The sequence below is a fragment of the Haliotis rubra genome, unplaced genomic scaffold, assembly GCF_003918875.1.
Source record: "Haliotis rubra isolate DU_JTF1 unplaced genomic scaffold, ASM391887v1 Scf1328, whole genome shotgun sequence".
NCBI classification, from domain to species: Eukaryota; Metazoa; Mollusca; class Gastropoda; order Lepetellida; family Haliotidae; genus Haliotis; species Haliotis rubra.
The window spans coordinates 15,775-39,581 of NW_025765257.1; the positions used below are offsets into that span (position 1 = coordinate 15,775).

At 40.1% G+C, this 23,807-nt stretch overlaps 2 protein-coding genes and 1 long non-coding RNA gene across 5 annotated transcripts in view; 2 read left to right on the forward strand and 1 right to left on the reverse strand.

Annotated features, from left to right (window-relative positions):
• Positions 1-10,996: 10,996 nt before the first annotated feature.
• LOC124267650 overlaps positions 10,997-23,807 on the reverse strand; it is a 148,995-nt gene continuing 136,184 nt past the window's right edge. Inside the window, exon 4 of one of the 2 annotated variants that reach the window (XR_006896091.1) lies at positions 10,997-11,092. This is a non-coding gene — a long non-coding RNA (uncharacterized LOC124267650). Of the gene's footprint in view, positions 11,093-16,517; positions 16,722-23,807 lie in introns of those variants that run through there. The other variant, XR_006896090.1, reaches the window with a different exon arrangement.
• LOC124267647 (ankyrin repeat and SAM domain-containing protein 6-like) lies at positions 16,392-23,193 on the forward strand. Of its 2 annotated transcripts, none has more exons than XM_046702621.1 (3): positions 16,392-16,524; positions 16,824-16,958; positions 22,752-23,193. In XM_046702621.1, the coding sequence occupies exons 1-3, from the start codon at positions 16,401-16,403 to the stop codon at positions 22,964-22,966; spliced, it is 474 nt and encodes a 157-aa protein (XP_046558577.1). In that variant the 5' UTR covers positions 16,392-16,400; the 3' UTR covers positions 22,967-23,193. The 2 variants fall into 2 exon arrangements, with proteins under 2 accessions (XP_046558577.1, XP_046558578.1); XM_046702622.1 differs by lacking the exon at positions 22,752-23,193 and adding an exon at positions 17,387-17,762.
• The window catches only part of LOC124267644 (caspase-8-like), a 148,230-nt gene continuing 145,001 nt past the window's right edge, over positions 20,579-23,807 (forward strand). The window contains exon 1 of the mRNA XM_046702612.1: positions 20,579-20,869. The gene's annotated coding sequence lies outside the window, so the exon portion shown is untranslated. The remainder of the gene's footprint in view (positions 20,870-23,807) is intronic.

Here is a 23,807-nt window from a genome sequence, read left to right on the forward strand (position 1 = left end):
ACGTACGGTGAAGATCTTCACGCAGATTATAGATAATTCGTCCTCGGTCACCTGAGTTAATCACGAAAAGATCAGCTCACGTCTCTGCTCAACATGGTCCTACGATATTCGGTCAGAAGTTGACGCCAACAGTTTGAAACAAAACGCAATCGTTACAGCGTGCCGCGGTATATTAAAAATAAACTTTTGCGTATATTTATTGTTACGATAGCGCACCAAAGCGATTTCCAACGAAATATTTGAAAACCAAAAATATTCCATACCATCGAAGTCATTACGCACCGTATTGTTGAATAAAACCGCCCCGATAGCATGTTAACATCTAATAGTATAAACAGCCGTTACCGGATTCTGGCGTCGTTCAAGCTGAATCTGCCGTTGTGAGTTAATTATATTGCGTAGTGGAATGCCGCGTTCACCAAAGCCAATAAGCGTTGGTGACCTTATCGATGGTCAGCCGAACTTCATCGGCATGTACCGCGATAAGTCCCGTTTCACCAATGGGACGAAGAGCAGTATGCAGTCGAAAGATCAAGATGACTTCATTGGCGAACGATGCTGGCATCAGTTTCATATCTTCGACAACGCGACAACACCGCATTGCTTGGCCGACGATAAGTCGACAGTCGCGGTATACGCAATGTTTGATATGCCGACGAATAAAGTCAACGTTAATAAACGTCATCGGTTTGAATGAATCATACCACCTTAATGACTGGCTCAGACGCATAACGATGACGACATCGCTTATAATAATTCGCATTAACGACGTTATCAAGCCGAATAGTAAACTCACGCCGAAAGATTTCGACCAAGAATGACAAAATGTCCGACGACTACGAGCATAAGCGCGTCATGCCTTTACAGAAATGTTTGGTCGCCACCACGCAGATACAGGTCGCCGACACGTACCGTGTTCATCATTTACGTAACGAAACAAAGGGGCCAGCATTCAAGTCTGACAATATCGTTCCGATATCATTAAAGCCGGAGGTTCTCAATTTATAATTCCGGATAACCGCCAGAATGCCGACCAGTTGCTCGCGTAAGAAGATCACGAATGATTTACGATTGCCGATCACGCAATTCCAATCGATGCCCTCATGCCAGTTTATCACCGATGTCTGGTTCGGTCCCCTCGATTGACAAGACCGTCGTCATATAAAGCCGGAATACCAGCCGAGGAGGCGTGTACCAAATCACCGCTGAATCAAATCTAACCAGGTCAATTTATCTTCAGCGATAACCGGATTGACGTGGTTTGTACAGACTATTGAAGGTAGTAGTTTGCATGCACAGAACACATTCCGCAGTGATGACAGCAAACACCGAATCCACCTTTAAGAATATGGTAATATATTCATATCGTTAAAAAAGAAAAAGTGTTAATAATCAGTTTGTTCATGAATACCAACTTCGAAACACACGGCTGAAAAGCCTTCCTCGATTCTCGATGACACATTCGGTTCGGGCTTCCGGGTTCGACGAAATGCCACGAAGAGTATCCCCGAGTGTTATTCGCTGTTGTTCATCAACACACCACGTTCGACGCTGAAACAGGTAAGAGACTGTTGAAATGTTGGCGGTAAATGCATGATAAACATAGCGTATACGCGTATCGATATTAAACGTTAACATGTTGTTTATCCGTAAATGTCCACTTCAGTTACGTATATTGTCATCATCTACCATTAATTCAAACTCAATAAATAATCAAATGAATTATTCGTTTCGCAGGTCAGAATGTCCGAAGTATATTGATTTTGGGGAAGCGAATAGTCTTCGACACGACAAAGCACAAATGGCGATTGTTAGTCTCCCATCATGATTATAACATCATTTATTTGCAATCACTGGCAAATTGGTTAGATCAGCTTATCGTCGAATATCACTTCATAGCGTAACCCGTAACTGTCGGATCGTCACTTTCGACGTAGAAACAGTACACCGGATACCCATACGAGGTTGATCAGCGCCTCAAAACAGTTTTCGTGAATATCGCGTCGCCAGACTTCGTATTACTACCAGGCGTGAGCCAGAGCAGCGTCGTCGGACGATGCCAGCGACATGGCAGCATGTACTACGGGCGCTCTTCCGGCTGAGCTGGTCAACCGTCAACATTTTAGTGACTTCGACGATCATGTTAACCGGTGCCCTGTTTTCGGTAGACGCGCCAGTGACGGGTCATCAATTTATCAGGTAACGGTGGATCGAAACTGTTGGCATCCATAAAATCTTTCAAAGGTAGATCAACATTGAAATCATCATATCAAAACGCAAACGTTGCGCCATCGCGTCAAAGCGGGTACAATACGAATTTATTCGTTATTTTGAAGACATCAATGCTCAAAACGAATTCCGGTTGAAAATACGTCTGCCATGTTAGTACGTCACGCAGCGCGAAATGTCACGACTCGCTGAAATTCGCGGCCGCCTGTCGATCGCGACACAAGTCAATAGAAAATACCTTCCTTCCTATTCTGTTAATGTTGTAAAATCACGAAAGTTATGGCCCGATGTAAACGAATGTCAAATTTCACGATCAACCGTACCACATTCAAATATTGGGCCAGCGAAGATAGGCTGGTAACTTCAGACATAAGCTATCCGACAATTCTGGAAAGCATCATCAAACACGCATCTTCTACAACATGATGATAATATATCTTCATGCATCTAAATGTGGGCCTATCATAAATGCCACGCTATAATACGCAAAGCAGACTATCGAAAGTTTATCGATGAACCGAATAACGTAACAAAGTTCAATGGCATTACCGTAGCTGGGCAGTTAACAATATGCAGCAGAGCACTACCTCTGTCTGCAACAGCGAACGATGTAACAGCTTATCACCAACATGCACTAAATGCGGGCCTGGCGATGCTAACATATGTTCAATCAATCTATTTTGTTCAAATGGAACATATGCCTTCTTCGGACAACAAGAAATCAACAAATATTACCGGAAAGCTAGATTCCTCATCGAAAGTTGAAATGGACATCTCCATGTTCATTATTTAGATATCAGACCGTGAAACGCTTAGCGTCGTGACCAAGGGCGAGGTGAGAAGACAAGTCAAAGCCGAGTTAATACTGTTCGATGATGACGACGCGTACGTGCGTAGATAGTGCCGTTTGTAAAATAAATTCAGACACCGAAGTTTGTTTATAGTGCTGAACTCGACCGAAAGATAATGAGCGTGCGAAAGTATCATCTCTGTTTCAGACGAATATTATGTTGCGCCCGGTATGCCAGGAGGAACAAGCACCATATTTTTAAACCTGGTGACGCGACGGGTCGAACCCGCGATCTTCCGCTTCCGGGTGATTTTAACCGACTGCATGAATCATCGTGAGGTGGTCGGAACAAAGGGGAAGTTCACACGCAGCACAATGAACTTTCGATTCCTCTATCAATACTCTCCACTTTAAGAAAGCTTGGAGGCGTCAATCGTCCTTTATATCAAGCACAAGATGTCACCTTTGTAATCGACAGACGCTCGTCATTTAATAATTCGTGTTAACATGCTCGAAGTGTCGACGTATGTCCACCGTTCAGTATTGGTTGAATAATACGCCCATCGCAGTCAATTGCATATATCGACGCTGGTCGTTAAATCATCGATTATCCAGACTCGCCATACATACAGCCGGAATACAGTTGGGAGCGCGCGGCGTAAACCAAACTTCAATTTAGTGTCGGAACCGCAGCCAATCTCTGTTTCACAGATATACCAGCCGTTGGTGAAAGTGATTTGTCGCTTTGTTTCATTGTCGCTTCACGCAAAACATACAGCGACCGAAAGTGTCTCCAACATCATATTTAAACAAAGTCATCGACGGAATCAATGATAGACATTTGAAGAACCGGAGCAAACACCACATCCAGAATTCAAACACCGTTATGAATGCGACCAGATATTGAAAAGTATTTTGACGATTTCGTTTCTTCTTCAACAAGTAACGCAGGTTGCCGTCTGGTTAGTTCGTAGCAGGTGCGCAGATCATCGACGAGGCACGCACTCGCGACAAAGGAAAACATGATGCAGCCAACAATATCGACAGCCGCGTTAACCAGTTTATGCCGAATGGATCATTAATGGCCTTCGAAACCATCGATAGATGACTGAATATTGGTCGGTTATCGGTTGTGAAAAATTGATTCGACACGCGTAATCGACGCCAATACCGGGTAACTAAAGTTTACATACCGTTGGATTATCGACCGCGTAAATGACGACAGTATCAATGCATGATTTCAGCAAATTATGATTGACGTCATTATTGGTATTACGACATCGCCATAATCGTTTGTAGTGACAATAACTTCACCCCGACAAAACAAAATTCTGGCGTCAAAATATTCATCGTACTCCTGAACTCACCTCTAGAAGATGTTTTACAATAGCCTGGCAATATCAGGTCGTTCATCATATTGTCATATTTTCAGTCACATGAAAAATATGCCTACAGAATCTATAAAAACAACTGCATCCAGCCTTTGCTCCTGCTTCATCGAGGCCGTCATTTGAGATATCTTCAGGAACATGACGACGAAGAAATGGTCGTTACGGTCGTAGCCCAGTATTTTCGACAGGAAATTTTTGACATTCATGTGATCTTGACATTCTGTATCAACCAACCAGAAGATGGCGAACATTTAATATGCCGCAATGACCGTCGTTTCGCATTTTTCCAAACAAAGTCTGGTTTTGTGGAATGGGGACGTTTACGTAATTGACTTTGTATGTCGTTGTCATTGAAAGTTACGAGGTGTTTAACATTGTGGAAGTTAAGCAGTTGTTCAATAAACGTTCACTATTTTCAGAACATATTAACGACACGTTGATGATCGTTTTCAAAAGTTCAGATCAATTTTTCGATCGAGCAGACCGGCGTTGATGTATACTACTTCGTCATTGAGCATTATCAGAACGTTAACAACTCAGTGAGTTCCCGGACAGACGAAATGCCGTTCATAAAGTCGAGTTATCATCTCCAGCCTGTATGCTCAATGAATTATAACAATCAACGCTTACCTCTTATCCGGTGAACTATTGTAATTATTTTGTTTCGCATGGCATTCGAATGGCATGAGTTGTATGGCATGGTTAGGTCGAAGATGCAACCAAAATCAAATGATATTAAAACGAATAATTATCGGTTTTCATTCAGACATATGATACATTGGTTATGAAAAACATATACCATGCTAATGCAATTAAAAGCGTAATATTGTGTACTTTCATTTTCGAAGAACAGGAAAGCTGGATAGTCATCCTGTCAGATATTGAAAATAGTAACGGTTGAAATATTATGTATACCGCGGCCATTGCGTGCACAAAACCCAACATCTCTACATACACACGCAATAAGCCGCGAGGGCATACGCAAATGAACCAGCCGTTACACTTGAGCACACCCACCCGCTCTGACTGGTTCCATCCCGGCTGCTTCTGTTTCTTGGAAGTAAACCCAAGCACAAAAATATTGCACTTTGATTTGCGATTATACGCTTATACTTTTGTTTATATGTTTTCATAACCAGCAATGTATATCATATGTCACTTGAATGGGTGATAATTGCGTTTTAATTATGTTGATTTTACTGCATGTGACCTTAACCATGCCACATACAACTATTACCATTTCAGATACAGGAACAAATAGCACAATAGTTCACGGATGAGAGTGAGCACCAAGGATATGGTAAGGTTTGCTTACCACGTTTGGATTGTTATAATTCATTGAGGCATACAGAGATTTGGAATGTGAATGGCTTAAGTAACGTTTCTCTGACAGCCAATCACAACACCTTATGAGGCAGCGACCCTGTCCTGTCCAGGGTTTCCTGAGCTTGTTGTACGTTCTGGCCACAAACCAGCAGAACTCAATGACAGAGGGGTAGTACGTCAACGCCAGGTCTGCTCGGTCAGAGAAGTTGGTCTGACTTGAAAGCGATCATCCTGGCGGGTAATGTTGTAGATGTTCTGAACAGAAAGTAGGGCGCTTGTGTGAACAAACTACTTAAACGCTTCCACAATGTTAAACCTCATAACTCAATGACTAGCGACACATGCTGAGCCGCTCTAGGTACGAGTTAAACATTCCCCATTCCACAAAATAGTTTGTTTGGAAAAATGCAACGATGGTCATTTGTAACATGTCTTAAATTATTTCATCTGATATTCTCGCAAATGAACTCTGTATATTGGTTGATACAGAATGTCAAGATCACATGGATGTAAAAGTTTCCCTGTGATACCTATCGTATACATTTGTTAACGACCATTTCTTCGTCATCGTGACCACAAGATATCTCGTGTGTACGTGTGAAGGCACAGCAGGAACAAAACATGGATGCAGCTTCCAGCCAACATAAGATTCTGTAGGAAATATTTTTCATGCATTTTGAAAATATGACAACATGATAGGCGACATGATATTGCCAAGGCTAAATTGTCAAGCAGAAATATTTCTAGAGGTGAGGTTCAAGAATTACGATGGAGAATATACCCTTGAACACTCTATGATTTAGAATTTGTTCCCAGTCAGGTTGGAAGTTATTGTCACACTACAAACATTATATTGCGATGCGTAACATATGTGATGGCGTCCTTTCCGTAATCATAAGAACATTTGCTGAAATAAAAATACATTGTACAATCACGTCATTTGCACTGGTCCATTAATCCAATAGCATATGTAACTAGTTGCAATACAGTGTGGCGTGTTACGCTGCAGACGTGCGAGGTGCGTGGGTCCTGTAAGAATAAAAGAATCAATTTCACAAACTAGCTTGAAAACACATTACCATTATGTCAGGGTCATCTAATATCGATGGTCTGAAGAGGCTTTTCATTAATGATTCCATTCGTGACGCCAAACAGGAAGTTAAAGAATAATACAGTGACGTCAATGTTGGGTTAATGCTGAATCCAAGCATCATGACTCCCTATACCAGGTGCACTGTCAGTGTCCCAAAATTCGTACAGGTATAGACGTAACTACTGGGTGTTACTTGTTGAAGAAGGAAACAGAATCGTCAACACTTTCAAATATCTTTCGAATGCATTTACCACCTGACCAACAGTTGTTTGTCTCTTGATGTATGACGTACTCCCAGCTCTGTAAATATCCCATCAGTGAGAAACGGAACAGGAAGTCAGCCTCGAGGTTCTCCGTCACAATGTGATGACTGTTTAAATATAATGTTGAGACACTTCAGTCACTGATATGTTTTGCGTAAATGATAATAAAATATGTTTGACTAAACTTTTCCACGCAACAGACATATCTGTAGAAAGTGAGGAGATTGTACAGTTCCGACTACTTCGGGAGGAGTGAGTGAGTTTAGTTTTACGCCGCACTCTCAGCAATATTCCAGCTGTAAGGCGGCCTGTAAATAATGAGTCTGGACCAGATAATCCAGTGAACAACAGCATTAGCATCGATATATACAATTGGGATACGATGACCTAAAATCAGCAAGCCAGCAAGCCTGACCACGCGATCCCGTCAGTCGCCTCTTACGACAAGCATGGGTTACTGAAGACCAATTCTAACCGGACCTTCACGTGTCGATCACTTCAGGAGTATGTGCCTGAATTACTATTACTATGCAATGAACGGGCGATCCTGTCGGTTACAAAAGTGACATGCGATGCTTGATGCTGGGATAATGATTGTACCTCAAACTTTGCGAACATTCGTAAACGCTAAAGGCTAAAGCTGAGGAGTATTGATAGAGGAATCCGAAAGTTCACCATTACGTATACATTGTGAACTTCACCCCTTTGTCCCACGACCACCTCCGTGGTGTAGTGGTGCCAGGAGCATCCGCCCGGAGAGCGGAAGGTCGCGGTTCGATACCCGTCCGCGTCATACCAAAAAGACGTTAAAATATGGTACTTGTTGGTCCCTCGGCTCGCGCTCGGCATTAATGGGTACAACAAGCACTGGTCGGCTCGGAGTCAGTATAATGTGTCTAAGTGGGTATTCATGCTTCACTGCGGCATGGTATCTCAGTGGGATAGCACTATAAACCAGCTTCAGTCTGGGCTAGTACAAGCAGCCGCACATACACATACGCACGCACGTCGTCGTCATGAGCGAAATATTCTCAAGCACGACGTAAAATCCAAATTCACCCTTCACCTCACCTCTTGTCCCATCGGTCTTGTAGAGCGCATTTCACAGCGTTCGATAAGCATCTAAACATGAAAACATATGAAGCGATCTCCTGGTCGTGTACATTTCAAGCTTCGATGGGGAAGTCTAGCTCCGAGCAATATTTGTATTGACTGTATTGTCAAAGAAAACATATGTTTCCATTTGAACAAAATGCGTTGGTTGAGGCATATATTTATGCTTATCCGCTGTTATATTTAGTACATATTGAATTGTCATATATTTATCATTCACTGTTTTAGGATTAAATTGGGTACCTACTTTTGCATATTGTTATGCCTGCCCAGTACAATCATTAATGTACGTGAACTTTATTTACATTGTGATGTTTTGGCCCTTCTCAGGTTCACATCGATAAACAGCTTCAGTAGATCATTATACTTTGCGTAATATATGGTAAACGACATTTATGATAGGCCCACATTTAGATGCATGAGATATAATATCATCATATTGTAAAAGGTACGTGGCAACAGTGTGCGAAATAGTTTCCAAATTGTGCTAGCCAGTCGGACAAGCTATGTCTGAAAGTTACTAGCCCACAAAAAATTATTTCACTAGCCCAATATTTGAATGTAGACATCGGTTGATATCATTGCTGCCAATATGATGAACATATGTTTATGAGGCCATAAACTTTCATGATTTATAACTATATTATACCTTAACAAGTCGGAGAGAGTGACATATTTTCTAAATGACCCCATGAAAATTCACACTAGCCAGTCAGGCAAGAGATTTATCTGCCCCAACTGAATTTTACTAGCCACGGGCTAGCGGGTCAGTGACTATTTCGCAAGTACACTGCGTGGCAATCTGTAACATAGCAGGCCAAGTATTTTCAACCAGAATTGTTTTCTTGAGCATTGATTAATAGCCAAAAATAACCGTCTAAATTATCATATTGTACCGCTGGTTGTGGTGACGCATTAAACAACATTTGATTTGCAGTTTGAATATGGCTTGTGGTTTCGTGTCTATATGAGACGTCCTACTACTGCTAAAGTCACTATTTAATATGGATGCCAACACAAGTTTCAGTCCACCGTTGCCTTATACAAGAAAGCAATTTATGATAAATTGATGACCCCGATCCTTGTTTTAATCCTACCAAAACCAAGGAGCCAGTTCTGTGACGTCAAGTCACTAAATGATGACAGTTGTTATCCAGCGAGAGAACGCCCCATGGGTACATACTCACCCATGTCGGCACAAGAGCGACATCGCGTCCGGCAGCCTTCCTGCTCTAACCACGCCCCTGAGGAAGTAGTAGCTCCTGGGGTCTATAGTGTTGACACGCTGGTTTCCGGAAAACGGTCTTCGAGCAAAGTAAACAGGATTAGGTTAAGCCCTATTTTGAAGGCACTGATCAAGCCTCGGTATAGACATCAGTTATGCATTTCTACACGTCAAAGTGACCGTCCATTGACACAGTTACAGGTTACACTATAAGTAAATAATATTGTCGCTGATCTAGCTTAATTTGCAGAATGATTACCATCATGAATATTTATATCCTTGATAGAATTCTACAATTTTACAATCCGCCGATTTAATTGCTGTCATTTGTCAGAGATATTGCTAAAATCAATATAAAACTGGACATTTTCGACGAAATACATTATATTTTGCAGAAACGAATAAGAATTCATTTGAGTATTTATTGAGTTTGGATTAATGGGTATATTAGATATTGATCACTAGATAATATACATCTTTACAAGTGGACATTTTAGTTTTCGTCGCGGCAAGCATGCATGACAATGCGTTTAACTATCAATACACGCATACATATGTTTATCATGCATTTTACCGTAACTGAGTTTCAACAGTCTCTTACCTGTAAGCGTAGTACTTGAGAGCGTCGAACACGGAGGTGAGGTTGGTGTTGTGGGACAACCATAGCTTGAATGCCTCAGGATACTCTTGTGGCATTTCGGCAAGGATCGAACCCAGGCCGATGTTGAGGAATGTGTCATCGAAATCCGAGGAATGTGGAACGCCAGCGTGTAGACGCCTCTTTCGAAGGATTGAAACATTCATGAGAACAAACTGTTATTAACACACTTTTCTTTTAACGATATGAATATATTACCATATTCTTAAGGTGGATTCAGTGTTTGCTGGTCATCACCTATGTTTGATGCGGAGATGGTATGTTCTGTACATGTACAAACTACTACCAATAACTTTAGCATTCTTCCAATAGTTCGTCCTAAAACCACGTCCAACTGATCCGGGTTGTAAACAGACTGAACAAATTGATAAGTTTAGATTTGAATTCAGATGAGTAGTGAGTGAGTTTAGTTTTACGCCGCACTCAGTAGTATTCCAGCTATATGGCGGCGGTCTGTAAATAATCGAGTTTGGACCAGACACTCCAGTGATAAACAACATGAGCATCGATCTGCTCAATTGGGAACCGATTACATGTGTCAACCAAATCAGCGAGCCCGACCATCCGATCCCGTGAGTCGCCTCTACGACAAGCATGGGTCACTGAAGATCAATATTCTAACCCGGACCTCCACGGGTGTCAGATGAGGAACCTCCAGCAAAGCAGTAATCGGACAATGGTATATGACTATCCAGATTAAAACTCCAACTTACAGATACTGAAATGAATTATTTACTGACCGACATTTACATGTAATGGTGAACAATATTTACGTGTCAACGCGATGCATATATCACACATGAGTGAAGTATTAGAAGCTGTTTTCTATACATAAACATGTACCTTATAATTCATGAGCTCGTGGACGATTTTGTCCACATTCTTGAGTCCAAGTCTTCGAAGAAAGCGTAGGTTGCATTTAGAGGCAAGTTCTCTGTCAACTTGATAGCGTCATTGAGATTCACAGGGTAGCTGTTATAAGCCTTGGTGTCGTCGTTGTACGTCTGAGGCCAGAAGGTCATTAAAGAATTGGTATAGTTCACATTCAAATCATGATGACGTTTGATGGCATTGATACCATTCGTCAGCATATCAGCCGTGTTATTATACCACGGCTTGTCCAAACATCGTCTCGCCTCAGCCAAACATGCGGTGATGTATGTTGTCGCGAACATATTATTGTCGAAGATGCCGAAAATTTGTCTGAAAAGCGCATAATCAGGGTCACCATGGAAATTCATCTTGACGTCACTGGCCATATGCCCTGCTCTTCGTCCCATTGGAACGGTGGGAACGCATGCTTTGTTTTGGGGACCTGCAGGTCGCGAACATCATACAGTGAAAGTTCAGCTGTTATCAATAAGTCTGCCTTAGTTGGCTGAGCAATACAAGGCACGGCGATTCCGGCTACGCAGAAAATATAGTAAAAGAATTTCTCACAATCATAGCAGCAGGTTCAGCTGAACGTGTAAATGGTACCAAAGTCCATTAACAGCTGTTTATATACTATTAGATATTCTTATCTTATCAAGTCGGTGCGATTCCAACGACTTTTTAGGTCCTGATATTAATGTGAGGTGCACGTAATGACCTCAGTGGGCATGGAATATTTTTAGTTTTTCAAATGTATTTCATTCGGAAATAGCTTGATTGCACTTATGCGGATATGATATTGATGTTAACAATGAAAATACACAAAAGTTTATTTTGAAATATACCACCAACACGCTGCCAACCATTTACGTTTTGTTTAAACTGTTTCAGCCTGGCGTCCAACTTCACAACCGAATATCATGGGACCATGTTGAGAATAGGACGTGTGGAGATGGTCGTATCTTTCACGTAGGTGAAAGCTCTATATTCGTTGTTGGGATTATTGAGGACGCAGGTGTATCTATAATCTACGTAGAAGATGAAAATGTTTCACAGTACACTGATACGCTCCCATACTATACTATCGCCTCGCGGTGGTCAGCGGATAGGTAGTTCATTCATGGATCATTAATATTATACACATCTGCTAACACAGTAAACACTACGTATATGTAACTGCCAGTATTTTGATGCCGCTATATATTTCCATACACAAGAATATGACTTAGATTAACGAACACCCCATTAGTTTTTGTTCATCCGTTATGACATAGGCTTCCAGTTGTGGGTGTGCTTTATATACGGCAAACAGACAGATGAAAAGAATCATTACTCCCCTTGTCGGAATTGCTATTACCAAGGCCTTACTCATTTACAAATTAAATTATCTTTTTCTGACACTCCCTAACCCTGGTTCTGTAATTTTTGACTGGGAAACCAGATTAGATTAACTCTTTGTGTGTGAGCTTGTGAAGCAGGTTGGGCTTGGTATGGTTGAGGTTGTTTCCTGTGTAAAATCATTGAAGCTACGTTTGATAAGAAAACTGTTTGACGTAAATGAATCCTCACTTTTGTCGTTTTTGGCAAATTTAGCAATGCTTTTCCAGCTAAAGCATTACAAACATCAACAATGTATTTAGGTTGGATGCTTTGGAAGGATTTGCCTCAAGGAAAATAGAGCGTGAATTATTTGATGGCATTATAACGGAACCTGACACTTACAGCAAATACATCACCATTAGTAAAGAGATTATGTTTAATTATTTATATATCCTGAAGGAAACTATGTGTCACTTGAACTATTCGAATACACTTTAGAACGTGATGTCAACCTATCAAGGGATAAATCAGGATATAAAGAAATACCAGGGTAAGTTGAAAATGTGTAAACTCCACATCCTTTGTCCAACTGGATGGATTATCATCCAGTTGTCAGGAAACTGCTATCAGTTAAGAAATGTGCAAAGTGTTATTATCATGCATGTGGTACTCACCTTACATTGACACATATGTGGGAGGAATGTGTTCTAAATTAAAGTGGTGGAATATATTTGTAAAATCACTTGAGACTACTTTTTAGATACTAAATTGAGATGGTTTCAGTTCAGAATTATTCACTGGATTTTATCACCTAACTCATTTTTAATATAAAATCAGCATAACTGATAGTAATTTATGTTTATTTTATCAGTGTGAAGTTGGAACAATAACCAATTCATTTTTGGGAGTGTAAAGTTCAATGCTTCTGGCAATCACCATTAAGCCTGGCTTATGAAAAGTGCCAACATATCTGTCACTTAGGGGATAACTGTACTGTGTTTGACGAATTGGGGACGTATACCGGTGGTTATATAGCCGCAAATTTAGTTATATCGGCGAGTTATCCTAATTCTAAATCAACTCTTTTTACGCTGTTTTTTTGTGAAAGAAATTCATTATTTAAACCAGGTCAAAGTTCCTTTAGGTCAAAGGTTAATCATATCACTCCTTGAACTTACACGATCGCCAGAAAAGTAGTTCACTTTTCAAACTTAAACACGTGTATTATGTGCACACTGATTAATCTGACAATGATGAATAAGTCATAGTGTTAAAGCTAAAATGGACGGAATTATCATGAAACCGCCCTCTAGTTATCAGAAATGAGCGGGCCGCTGCAATTGACAATGGCCCGCTCATTCCTCAACAACGGACCATTATCAGTTGTGTTTGTCAAATGACGTCACAACGGGTGACGTCACGCTCCATAATCTTGTTACATGATCTAACAGTGTTGGGTCAACAGCCCGTTGCGAGTTGTTTGAAGTAAACTTACAATTAAATTTATGATACTGTTTTGTCTTTTCGACACAAACTCCATCCATTTTAGCGAAATAGGGGAGTTAACATACCTAGGGCTTCTGCAAATGATAATGCCCTGAAAACAGCGTTACCCCAATAGTGTAGGGATACATTTAAAGGTTTTGGTGAAACGGTTTTCAAATTGCGACCGTATATGCTGTTATACGGTCGGAAATTTATAGCATTGACCTATCAGAACTCGTGTTTCATACTGAAATGAATTAGAATTGAAATTTGACCTTCCACGAAAGGAAATGTATATGCTGACAACCCTAAACTGCAAACACTTTAAACATTATGCCCACAACAGCCTTATCATTGAGAGAAATATTACTTATATCAAAAGTCAACAAGCTATGTTCTATACCAAGTGGATGCTGTACCATGAGATGTAGATATGCTAATGTAGATACGCCGAAGCTCAGTGATCGTGATTTAATGAGTACACAAATTCTTGATTGCTTAAATTTATATTTAGAAGTGTCTATATTAAATATGGTTATGTAAGAGGAGAGTGTGAGTGAAGATGTGTGTGAATGAGTGTCTAAGTCAGTAATAAAACTGAAAAAAGCCCTACCTATTAGAGTCCATAATACCTTACTTCGAATATGAACCTCATCAGGATTTGCACATGAACTGTCCATAATAATAACCTTGTACTTTATGCTGAGGTATTATCTACCTTGTTTGTTCTAGTGTTGCCTTTCCTTCTCATCTGATTTGGACCAAGCACTATCCTGGGTGTCTGCTTTTGTATGTAAAGGGGACTCAGGAAGAAAATATTGATTGTAGAAAAGTTGACATATTCCTTGAACATATAGACTCAAGTCAGGATATTCATTACTAGGTTCATTCCTTCCCACTGGCCACGCCGCATCTATAACAAATATGTTTCATTATGACATCCCATTAGCGCCATGTTGCTTAGTCGCATTAACACGAATGAAGCTACATCAATGCAAAACTTAGTGTTGATCTGAATGAAATCCACTGACCTCTTTTAAGATCAGCGATCAAAGCAACTGAATACCAAGTGCCCGCTAGAGCGGAGATATATCACTGTACAACACTTGATATTACGTGCCCTATGCAGGCATGCTCATAACGGTGCATTTCATCACATATTGCTGTTCATCAAAATTTTGTAACTCAAAATATAATGCAAATACGGTAGTTAGTTCACATCATATATTTATTATTGGCCGGCAGTTTACATATACACATACACTGGCGGCTAATATATACGCCGAAGGACTCGATGGCTGACCTAGTTCTATTTTTTAAAGGAGAATCATGTACAATGTGAATTACCCCCCCCTGAACTTTATATACAAAGTAAGTGACTCCCCTGCATGTCATGTACCAAATTAGTCCCCCCTCCCCCTTCCTATATTTTTTAAGCATGATATTGTAATATGTTTAAGTACAAAATTGAGGACCCCCGCTAGTATATGTACAAAATTGCTGACCACCCTACCTCCCTAGAACAAAATGTGTGAACATCCCCCCCACGCCCCTTAAAATCATCATCACCCACTGTAGCCATAAATTACGAACGGTCCCTTACCACATATTTGTGTTATGATGTACACAAAAAACTTCGATTGTCGTGTGTCTGTGAGGTATAAACACTGTGTGCGTATAACACAGTTGTTGTGTTCGTTGTTATCAAACTTCTTTGACCCCTTGGTATATTTTCCAGACAGCAGATAGGATAATGTCATTGTGTTTTGTAGATACATATCAGCCTTTGCGGCGGTCTCCTGAGGTGAGTATCCACACAACGTATCGTTGACCCCGTGTGACAATGGCGTCTAAAGACAGTTCTATATGTCGTACGTAGACTGTAAACTTTGACGTGTTGGGGACAGGCATACATAATGTAAACAACTGAAAAGGACATAGCACATGCGTGGATTTGATAACTTTTTACAGGGTTGACATCGACTATCCTGTACACTTGCGTTGCATGACGGGGCGAGATTGGAATGGGGGTTAACAATACATAATAGACGACGCTCAATTGAGGTCAGGCGTTCTAGAGGCAGACCCCGAGTCGTACCCGTTCACCACCCAACCGCGTGTGTAATGGGTAGCCTAACCACAGCCATTCAGCACAGCGATGACATTCAATCCCTTGCTTTGTCCCGTTTTACTGACAGCACTCCCCACCCCCACCCCCACCCCCACCCCCACACACACAGCTTGTATATATCCATAAGTTAACTTAGGTAAACTGAATCAGATCTAACGCTTGCATTACACAGATATTCAAACGTGAACGCTTAAGGGTTGATTTCTGGTGTAACATACATAATTCTCGTGTTCATCCTGGTTCTTCAAGCTTCAGGGGTTTTATGAATTCCCAGGGAATGACGTCATTGTTTATTTCCGATGTATTAATAGCACTGATCTGGACTTTCCCATAGTTGTCATAGGAATACATCGTCAACAAACACACGAGACAAGAATACCAGGTTATGTCAGTCTTGTAATTATCATAGTACAGTGAACAGAAGGTGTGGCAATTGCTGCTGGTTACATTGTAGTAGTAGATACTATAGAAGAGTTCTTCTGTTCTTCAGTTGGAAAAACAAGATGGAGAAAAAGGGGGAACCTCAGCGTATAATCGGGATGACTGGCGGGCAGGCCACCAACAGCTATGTGGCGGGGCAGATTGAAGGGGGAATGGGCAACACCTATCATGCCCCACAGCAACATGGTAACTATTTTGTTTGTTAAAGGCGGTCTATTTTGTATGTCATGTAGGCGGTGGCGTAGCCTAGTGGTTAAAGCGTTCGCCCGTCACGCCGAAGCGGCGCGGCGTAAAACAAAATTCACTCACTCACTTCTACGTATGTGACGAAATAGCACAGACATCACGTCTTACAAAATGTCCACCATGCATATCTGTCATGCCTGAAAACAAAATTTACATCATTTCAATAATTGTAGCAAACAATAAAAATGTGTTTCGTGGCTGTATTTGCTTTGTTTGTAAAACATCCAATATTCTTTCAGCTGAAAAGACATTTCACAATAATGTGAGCGGAAGTTCAGGGGTGACGACCGTCAATGAGGTCACAGGGGATACGGTCAACATTGGCAGTGGCAGCAATCCCACCCAACAACCAGCGTCTCAAGCAGCATCGACAAGTAGGCCTGATTTTCCTATTTAGGTTAAGATAAATGTATGTCTGCGCACACTCTGTGGTGCAACTGTCATGCATTTAGGTTGATTCCTTGGCATATATTTGTCAATAGTCGACGTGGAACTATATTCCACTTTGTCTAGAAAAAATCAATTCTATATATTCTTTTCTTCCATGATCAATACTGCATTAGGTGCCAACTGATTATGAACTATGTGTGTATCATACTAAAGACTCGAACGTTTTACAATCGCAATTATGCACACTTTTATATTGAAACTAAAAAAAGATCATGTATATGTACATGCAGATTAATAAAACTATCGAAACAAACCTTGACACCAACAATAAAACTTCGACGTAAGCAAACATTGTGTTGGTTAATATGGTCTCAATTAGGAAATAAATTTACACATGTGGTTACATTTTCAGAGCTTTCTGACGTCACTGAAGAAGACATTGTTGGTCTTCTGCGAGAGAAGAACCTAGCGAAACACACCCCACTATTCCAGGAACATCGTATTGATGGGGATCTATTGTCTCAGCTCACAGATGGTGAACTTATAGATTTCGGGATTGGCGAATCCTTTGAAAGGAAGAAAATACTGAATCTGAAGAAATGTCTTCCGAAATAGTATATTTGTTGACTCATCTCGACTGGAGATCATGTACTATTCACTGTTCATGTAAATGATGCTAATGCTTTAATAAACTGACCTGGCTTTGGTCCCCAGTCATTCTTTCTCACCTGATCATAAATAGTACATTTAGCACTCAGTCATCACATGTCCTATTAATGTAATAAACACAGTATTTGAACCACAAAATCAAATGTGTGCTTTTAATGTTTGAAGTAAAAGCAGCATCTACACCGTCATCATTAATATTCAACTACAAACAAAAACCTGTATAGTACTGCGTCGTGAGTACCGTTTATATGTAGTAAATGTATGTCATATCTCGATGCAAAATGATAATGGTAATGCTTTGATATATTTTAATAATATCCCTTCAAAGGATTTGTGATAAATCAATGACATGCCATATACTGACTGAAGTTTGAACTCATTCCTGCGCGCACGCACACACACACATGCGCGCGCCCAGAGATCCCACTTTCCAAAATAACCTTGTTTTATGTTTCTTCCCACAATATTAAAGTAGCGAACTCTTTGGCAGTTACGTCCCAAATTGTCATGATAACTAACAGAAGGAATTAACGCTAGAAAAAGTCCACAGAAAGAGATTCTGCTGGGAGCACGCACATAAAATGGTCAGCAAAAATGTCTGAAGGAGTGTACTAACGTTACTATGTAATATTTCTTATTCGTTTAAATCTTCGGTGAACCTCTATACCAAACAACTCTCTCTATCTTCAAAAGTATTCAATTTGTGTTATCTTAGTGCGACGAAGGCTTCACCTTGATGAAAACCCACTTCCACCTTTGAAATACACAATGCCATTTTAAAAAGTGGTCAAATGTAAGATATGTTATATTTGGGATTACATTTTCTTAGTAAAGCACAGATTCTAGTACTTTTTGGGTTGAGTCCCATCCGAGATTCGAACCCACACTCTCAGATTCAGCCACCTAATCGCCAACACACAAAGTCAAACGCCTAGACCGCTCAGCCACCGCGGCTTCCACAAACAGTGGAAGTCGGACAACTGGTAGTGTAGACTGCGGACTTTGTGTACCCCTCTGATACGTGTTAATTGGCACGGCTCCCACGGCCGAAAGCTATGCAATACACAATGCCATTTTAGAAAGTGTGTTAAATTCACAACAGCCTTACACGCATCCTGTTTCGTGTGAGTCTGATATCAACCCACATAACCATACCTTTTCTCGGAAAAGGAAACGTAAAAACTTCCCTATTATCTATGAATAATCAACCAATAGTAAGGTAAAGGCATGTCATGACGTCACTTGTATTCTCCGGGAATATGACCATAAATCGATCCATGTCACTATGTAATTGTACTTAACGAAGGGTAGGCGATAGAAAGGTCCATAACACTAACGGCCATAGGCATCAACGTAGGTTTGTTTCGCCATCTTATGACCTACTACAACTTATAATGTGTGACACAACACACGAATCTTCTTCCATAAGATTGTTAAAGCATTGTATCTAATTTGTATAGAAAACCCCATTGCCGATTCTATGTTATATCATAAATGTAAATATGCGATTTTGAAAATAATAACGAAACTGATCCTGTGTTGCACTCATGTTATTTTATGAATAGGCTAGATGTAAGTGTATTACGGTTTGGCGTTCTTATTATCTAAAGCAAATAGAGCAATATTCGTAATAGAACACATTATTTACAATCTTTCTATACCCGAATAAATGTGCATTTTATGAATAGGCTAGATGCAAGTGTATTACAGTTGGGCGTTCTTGTTGTTTAAAGCTAAAACGCAATGAACAAAAAAGAACAAGTCGTTTTGCATATTGTCAAAAGTTATATTTGAAGCCGTAAACTGTAAAGAAAATGTATTAAAATGTTTGAATTGAAAACCGAAACACATTCAGAAAAAGGGTGACTGTTGTAGACACCATATATCACAAATCGAAGAACTGCAATAAGCAGGAGTATGGAGGAATCTGAAGGAAGTACATTAGGTGGTATTTTCAGATATATTTAAAATCCATTGTCAGAAGGTTAATTGTTCGCTGTTGTAAAAACTAACGATTGAAAATGAAAGAAAGAAAGAAACCTTTCCTCAAAATGATCTGAACACTAAGTTAATCATGAGCTAATGCTCATTTTGGTCACAGGTGTGTTATTGAAATGCCCTCCATATGTATACCAGGAAACCTGACATGGCTGTTTCAACTTTGATCAAACAATTTCTCAGAAACACTTGGTTAAAAGACCATGCTGGATTGCACATCAAACTGTGTGAATATTAACATCAGTACTCTGAAGCTGTTGAAGATATTGCCCGTGCCATACAGCTCTGTGGGGAGACTTTTGCCACTCTGAATCTGCCTAGATCTAATTAAGAAGCTCATGAGGCGGTCTCACTTAACACCTAGCATTTCACAACTTCACAACACACTTGCTTTCATTTCTGAAAATATGTTCTGAGTCTTTGAAGATAGATATGGAAGTATCTATGCTCGCCACTTTTATGAACATTTGCCCAATGGATCATGTGATGAAGATTTCAGTGATGATAAGAATTCAGTTCAAACTTTTGATTTTATTATACTTCCCATCTTGACTCACTGAAAACACTCACTATATGTTATGCATATATGTATGGTTACATCGAAGATTGATTTCTCCACTAACTTGGGGTAACCAACTGCAAACCTTATGCAGATGAATTGTACGAGGATCATGCATCAAATTGGTGAAAAGCATGTGCAAATATCGTGCATGTGAACAGTTGCGTTTTGGCGTAAAATTTTGTTAAGCATTCGCCAATTTTCACCGAAATTTTTATCATTTATTGAACTCATGGAAAAAATCTTTTCAACGTTACAAACTTGTTTTACAATACATCAGATCAAGTGTAAACAGTAACAGTGTGGAATAGTTTGCAAGATCTAGTTTAGAACAGTTGCCTGAAGTAAGTGGCTATATTTACACTAGTGAGTCTAAACTTTTGATGGGAAGTATAGAATCAAAATGGTATTGATTCCGGTTCTCCTAATGATTAGTGTCAAAGTCCGTCCTTGTAAGCCAGAAGATGAAATGTCATGATGGAAACATGTTCTAATGTCTACCAGGTGAATTGGTCCTATTGCTTTTCATGTTTGTTCATTCAGGTTACAAAATGTCCACGCATGACATCACGGTCACTGCAGCGGGAGGAGGCACAGTGGAACGGCCCGATGTTGCTGGTATCGTCCACGGCGGGATGGGTCATAACGTCACGACCAACCACAACCAAGGTTGTCAACTCATACAGTACTCATGATCTCTAAATTAGTTTATGTGTCAAGAGTGTTTGTATCATATTCACGTGGTCACTGAGATGTTTCTTGATAAGGTCTACACGATTAAACATACCGATAAGGTGATATGTGACAAGACACGGAGACTTTATTTGGAAATACATTCTTCAATAATTATGCTGCCATTTATATACTCATGCCAATAATGGTTGTCAGCCCTCTCCCCACCCTAACCCCACGCACACCTCACACCCGACCCCACACCCCCTCTCCAATTAAAAAAATTGAAGGGGATGACAACCATTATTGGCATGAGCATACTTTACTTATTGGATAATTATCAACAAAAGCGCAAGTGCTTTTCATAATCATGAGCAATCTTTGTTACAATAGACAGCTCATTGTATGATCCAAATATCACAACCATGTGTTAATCATGCCTGGTTAATGATCCCGTAGAAATGTATATATGAATACTTAAAGTACTAAGAATTATATTCCATCCCAACGCTGTATTAATACAATTTAACTTCTGTCATTCCAGGAAGTCTAAGCATCACAAACAAGGGTAATATAGGTAATATCGCCACAGGTGACAACCACAGCGGGGCTATGTCTGCTTCAGTCGGTGGCCCGACTAGAGGCACAAGAGGTAAGACGTCTCCCTGACAGATTCCTATGATATTGCCACCTCAGGGAATAATATATACACTACTTTGAAAGTTTACAATGTTGACCTTGTCTGTACACGTGAACAGAAGACACCTACATACACTAAGACGCGCTCGCCCCTTCACACGCACACACGCACGCGCAAACATACCTACAAATATATATATATATACACTGACATACATACAGATACACACACATATACATACATACGTACACACATTAATACATGCACACATTATATACATGCACACATCACATACTTACACACATCACATACATGTACCCCTATTATTGAATGAGATCTGATCATAATATGTTTAATCAGCATATACGGTCGCAATTTGAAAACCGATTCACCAAAACCTTTGAATGTATGCTTACACTATTAGGGTAACGCTGTTTTTCAGGGCATTATCATTTGCAAATGCCTTCTGCCTGTTGACTCCCCTATTCCGCTAACATGGATGTAAAAATTCAAAACAGCATCATAAATTATTATATTGTAAGTTTACTTCAAACAACTCGCAACGGGCTGTTGACCCAACACTGTTAGATCATGTAACAAGATTTATGACGTCATTATGGACCGTGACGTCACTTGCTGTGGCCTCATTGGACAACACACCTGATAATGGCCCGTCGTTGAGGAATCAGCGGGCCATTGTCATTTGCAGCGGCCCGCTCATTTCTAATAACTGTTTACGCGTCGCCGATATAACTAAATTTTCTGCTATATAACCACCGGTATACCTCCCCAATCCGTTTAACAGAGTACAGTTATCCCCTAAATTAAGTTTCCGAAATTTATCAGAACTTAACTTCATTGGCATGAAACTCATAAATATAATGAGTGATCAAAGCATTTAATACATCACCTTTCGGGCAGAGAAGTTGTTTAAAAATTAAAAAAGCAATATAAAATGACAAACAAGAAATTATTTTTAGTGGTCTTACAGAAATGATCACAGTGTAGTTATCTCCCATTTACCCCCATTTAGTTAATAGCATGTCAGCGTACCCTGTGATGGCTTAATTACACACACACAAGTATGCACGCACGAACGCACGCACGAACACACATACATACACTCATACAGGCATGAATGCATCCATCCATCCATCCATCCATCCATCCAACTGATTTTTATGCTTGACAAATTTTGAACGAATATGTGCATTTGGAAACATTTGGTCCCATTTCCAGGTCCAGACATCGAGCTGATGACAGTCGAAGACGTTCAGAATCGGATGATAAGAGAACGTTTTCCTGAATCAGTACGGAAGAAATTTGAGGAAAACGGCATTGATGGCAAATACTTCGTGAACCTTTTGGAAGACGGCGTTTTGGATGCGCTAGGTATTACGTCACCTCTTGATAAAATGAAGATAAAAACAATTCTGGAAAAAAGTTCGAAATAATCCAGTTGACTACTTAATTGATGGTCACATTTCGGGTTGACTCTGTTTAAACTTTTAACAGTGTGCATGGCATGAAACATGAACTCTGAAAGTACCAGAGTATTAAGTGATATTGAATGTCATTCATCACATCAAAGTAATATTTGTTTTAATCATACAAAGTATTATTATGCATCCTATCATCATCAAATGATGTTTTGTTTTTAATAAAAAGTACTCATTTCTCATAAACGAAAGTATCACTTTTTAATCAGCCCTGTTGTCTTTTCAAGCTTGATTGGTGACAATTAGAAATATATGGAGTTGTTAGTTTTTGTGTGGTGTCTTGGGGCTTGCATGGCACTTGGTGTTTCTTTGACAATAATATTGTCAGGCAACAGTAAAGTGAATATTGCTGTTTGCGCCCAGAAACAGCATTCACTCAGTTACCACTGTATGTTGGTAGTTTAGCTAAGAACTCGTCACCTATCCCTCATTTGTCATATTGTGATAACATTTGGGAAAGTTTTGTTAGTACTTTATTGTTATCTGCAATGATGGCTGACGTTCGGTGCTACGTCATGCTCAAAGACGAGAAGGTTGAGACCTCAGTGGCAGCGGTTGTGATGAGACATTGCTGTAGACAAAGTGGGACAGTTCAGACGCGCTGTTCCTGCCCTCGCATGCACAACTTTCGCTAATAATTATTTCAATGGCCCCTTATTATGGAGCATGCATACCTCTTTATAAACTGGACGGAATGTTAGTGCTGTTCCGTCATTTGTTGGCGCTACGTCAGTTCAGCGTTAAGTGGGAGGGTGGGAACAACGACGACTGGAATCAACTAAGTATATAGGTGTAA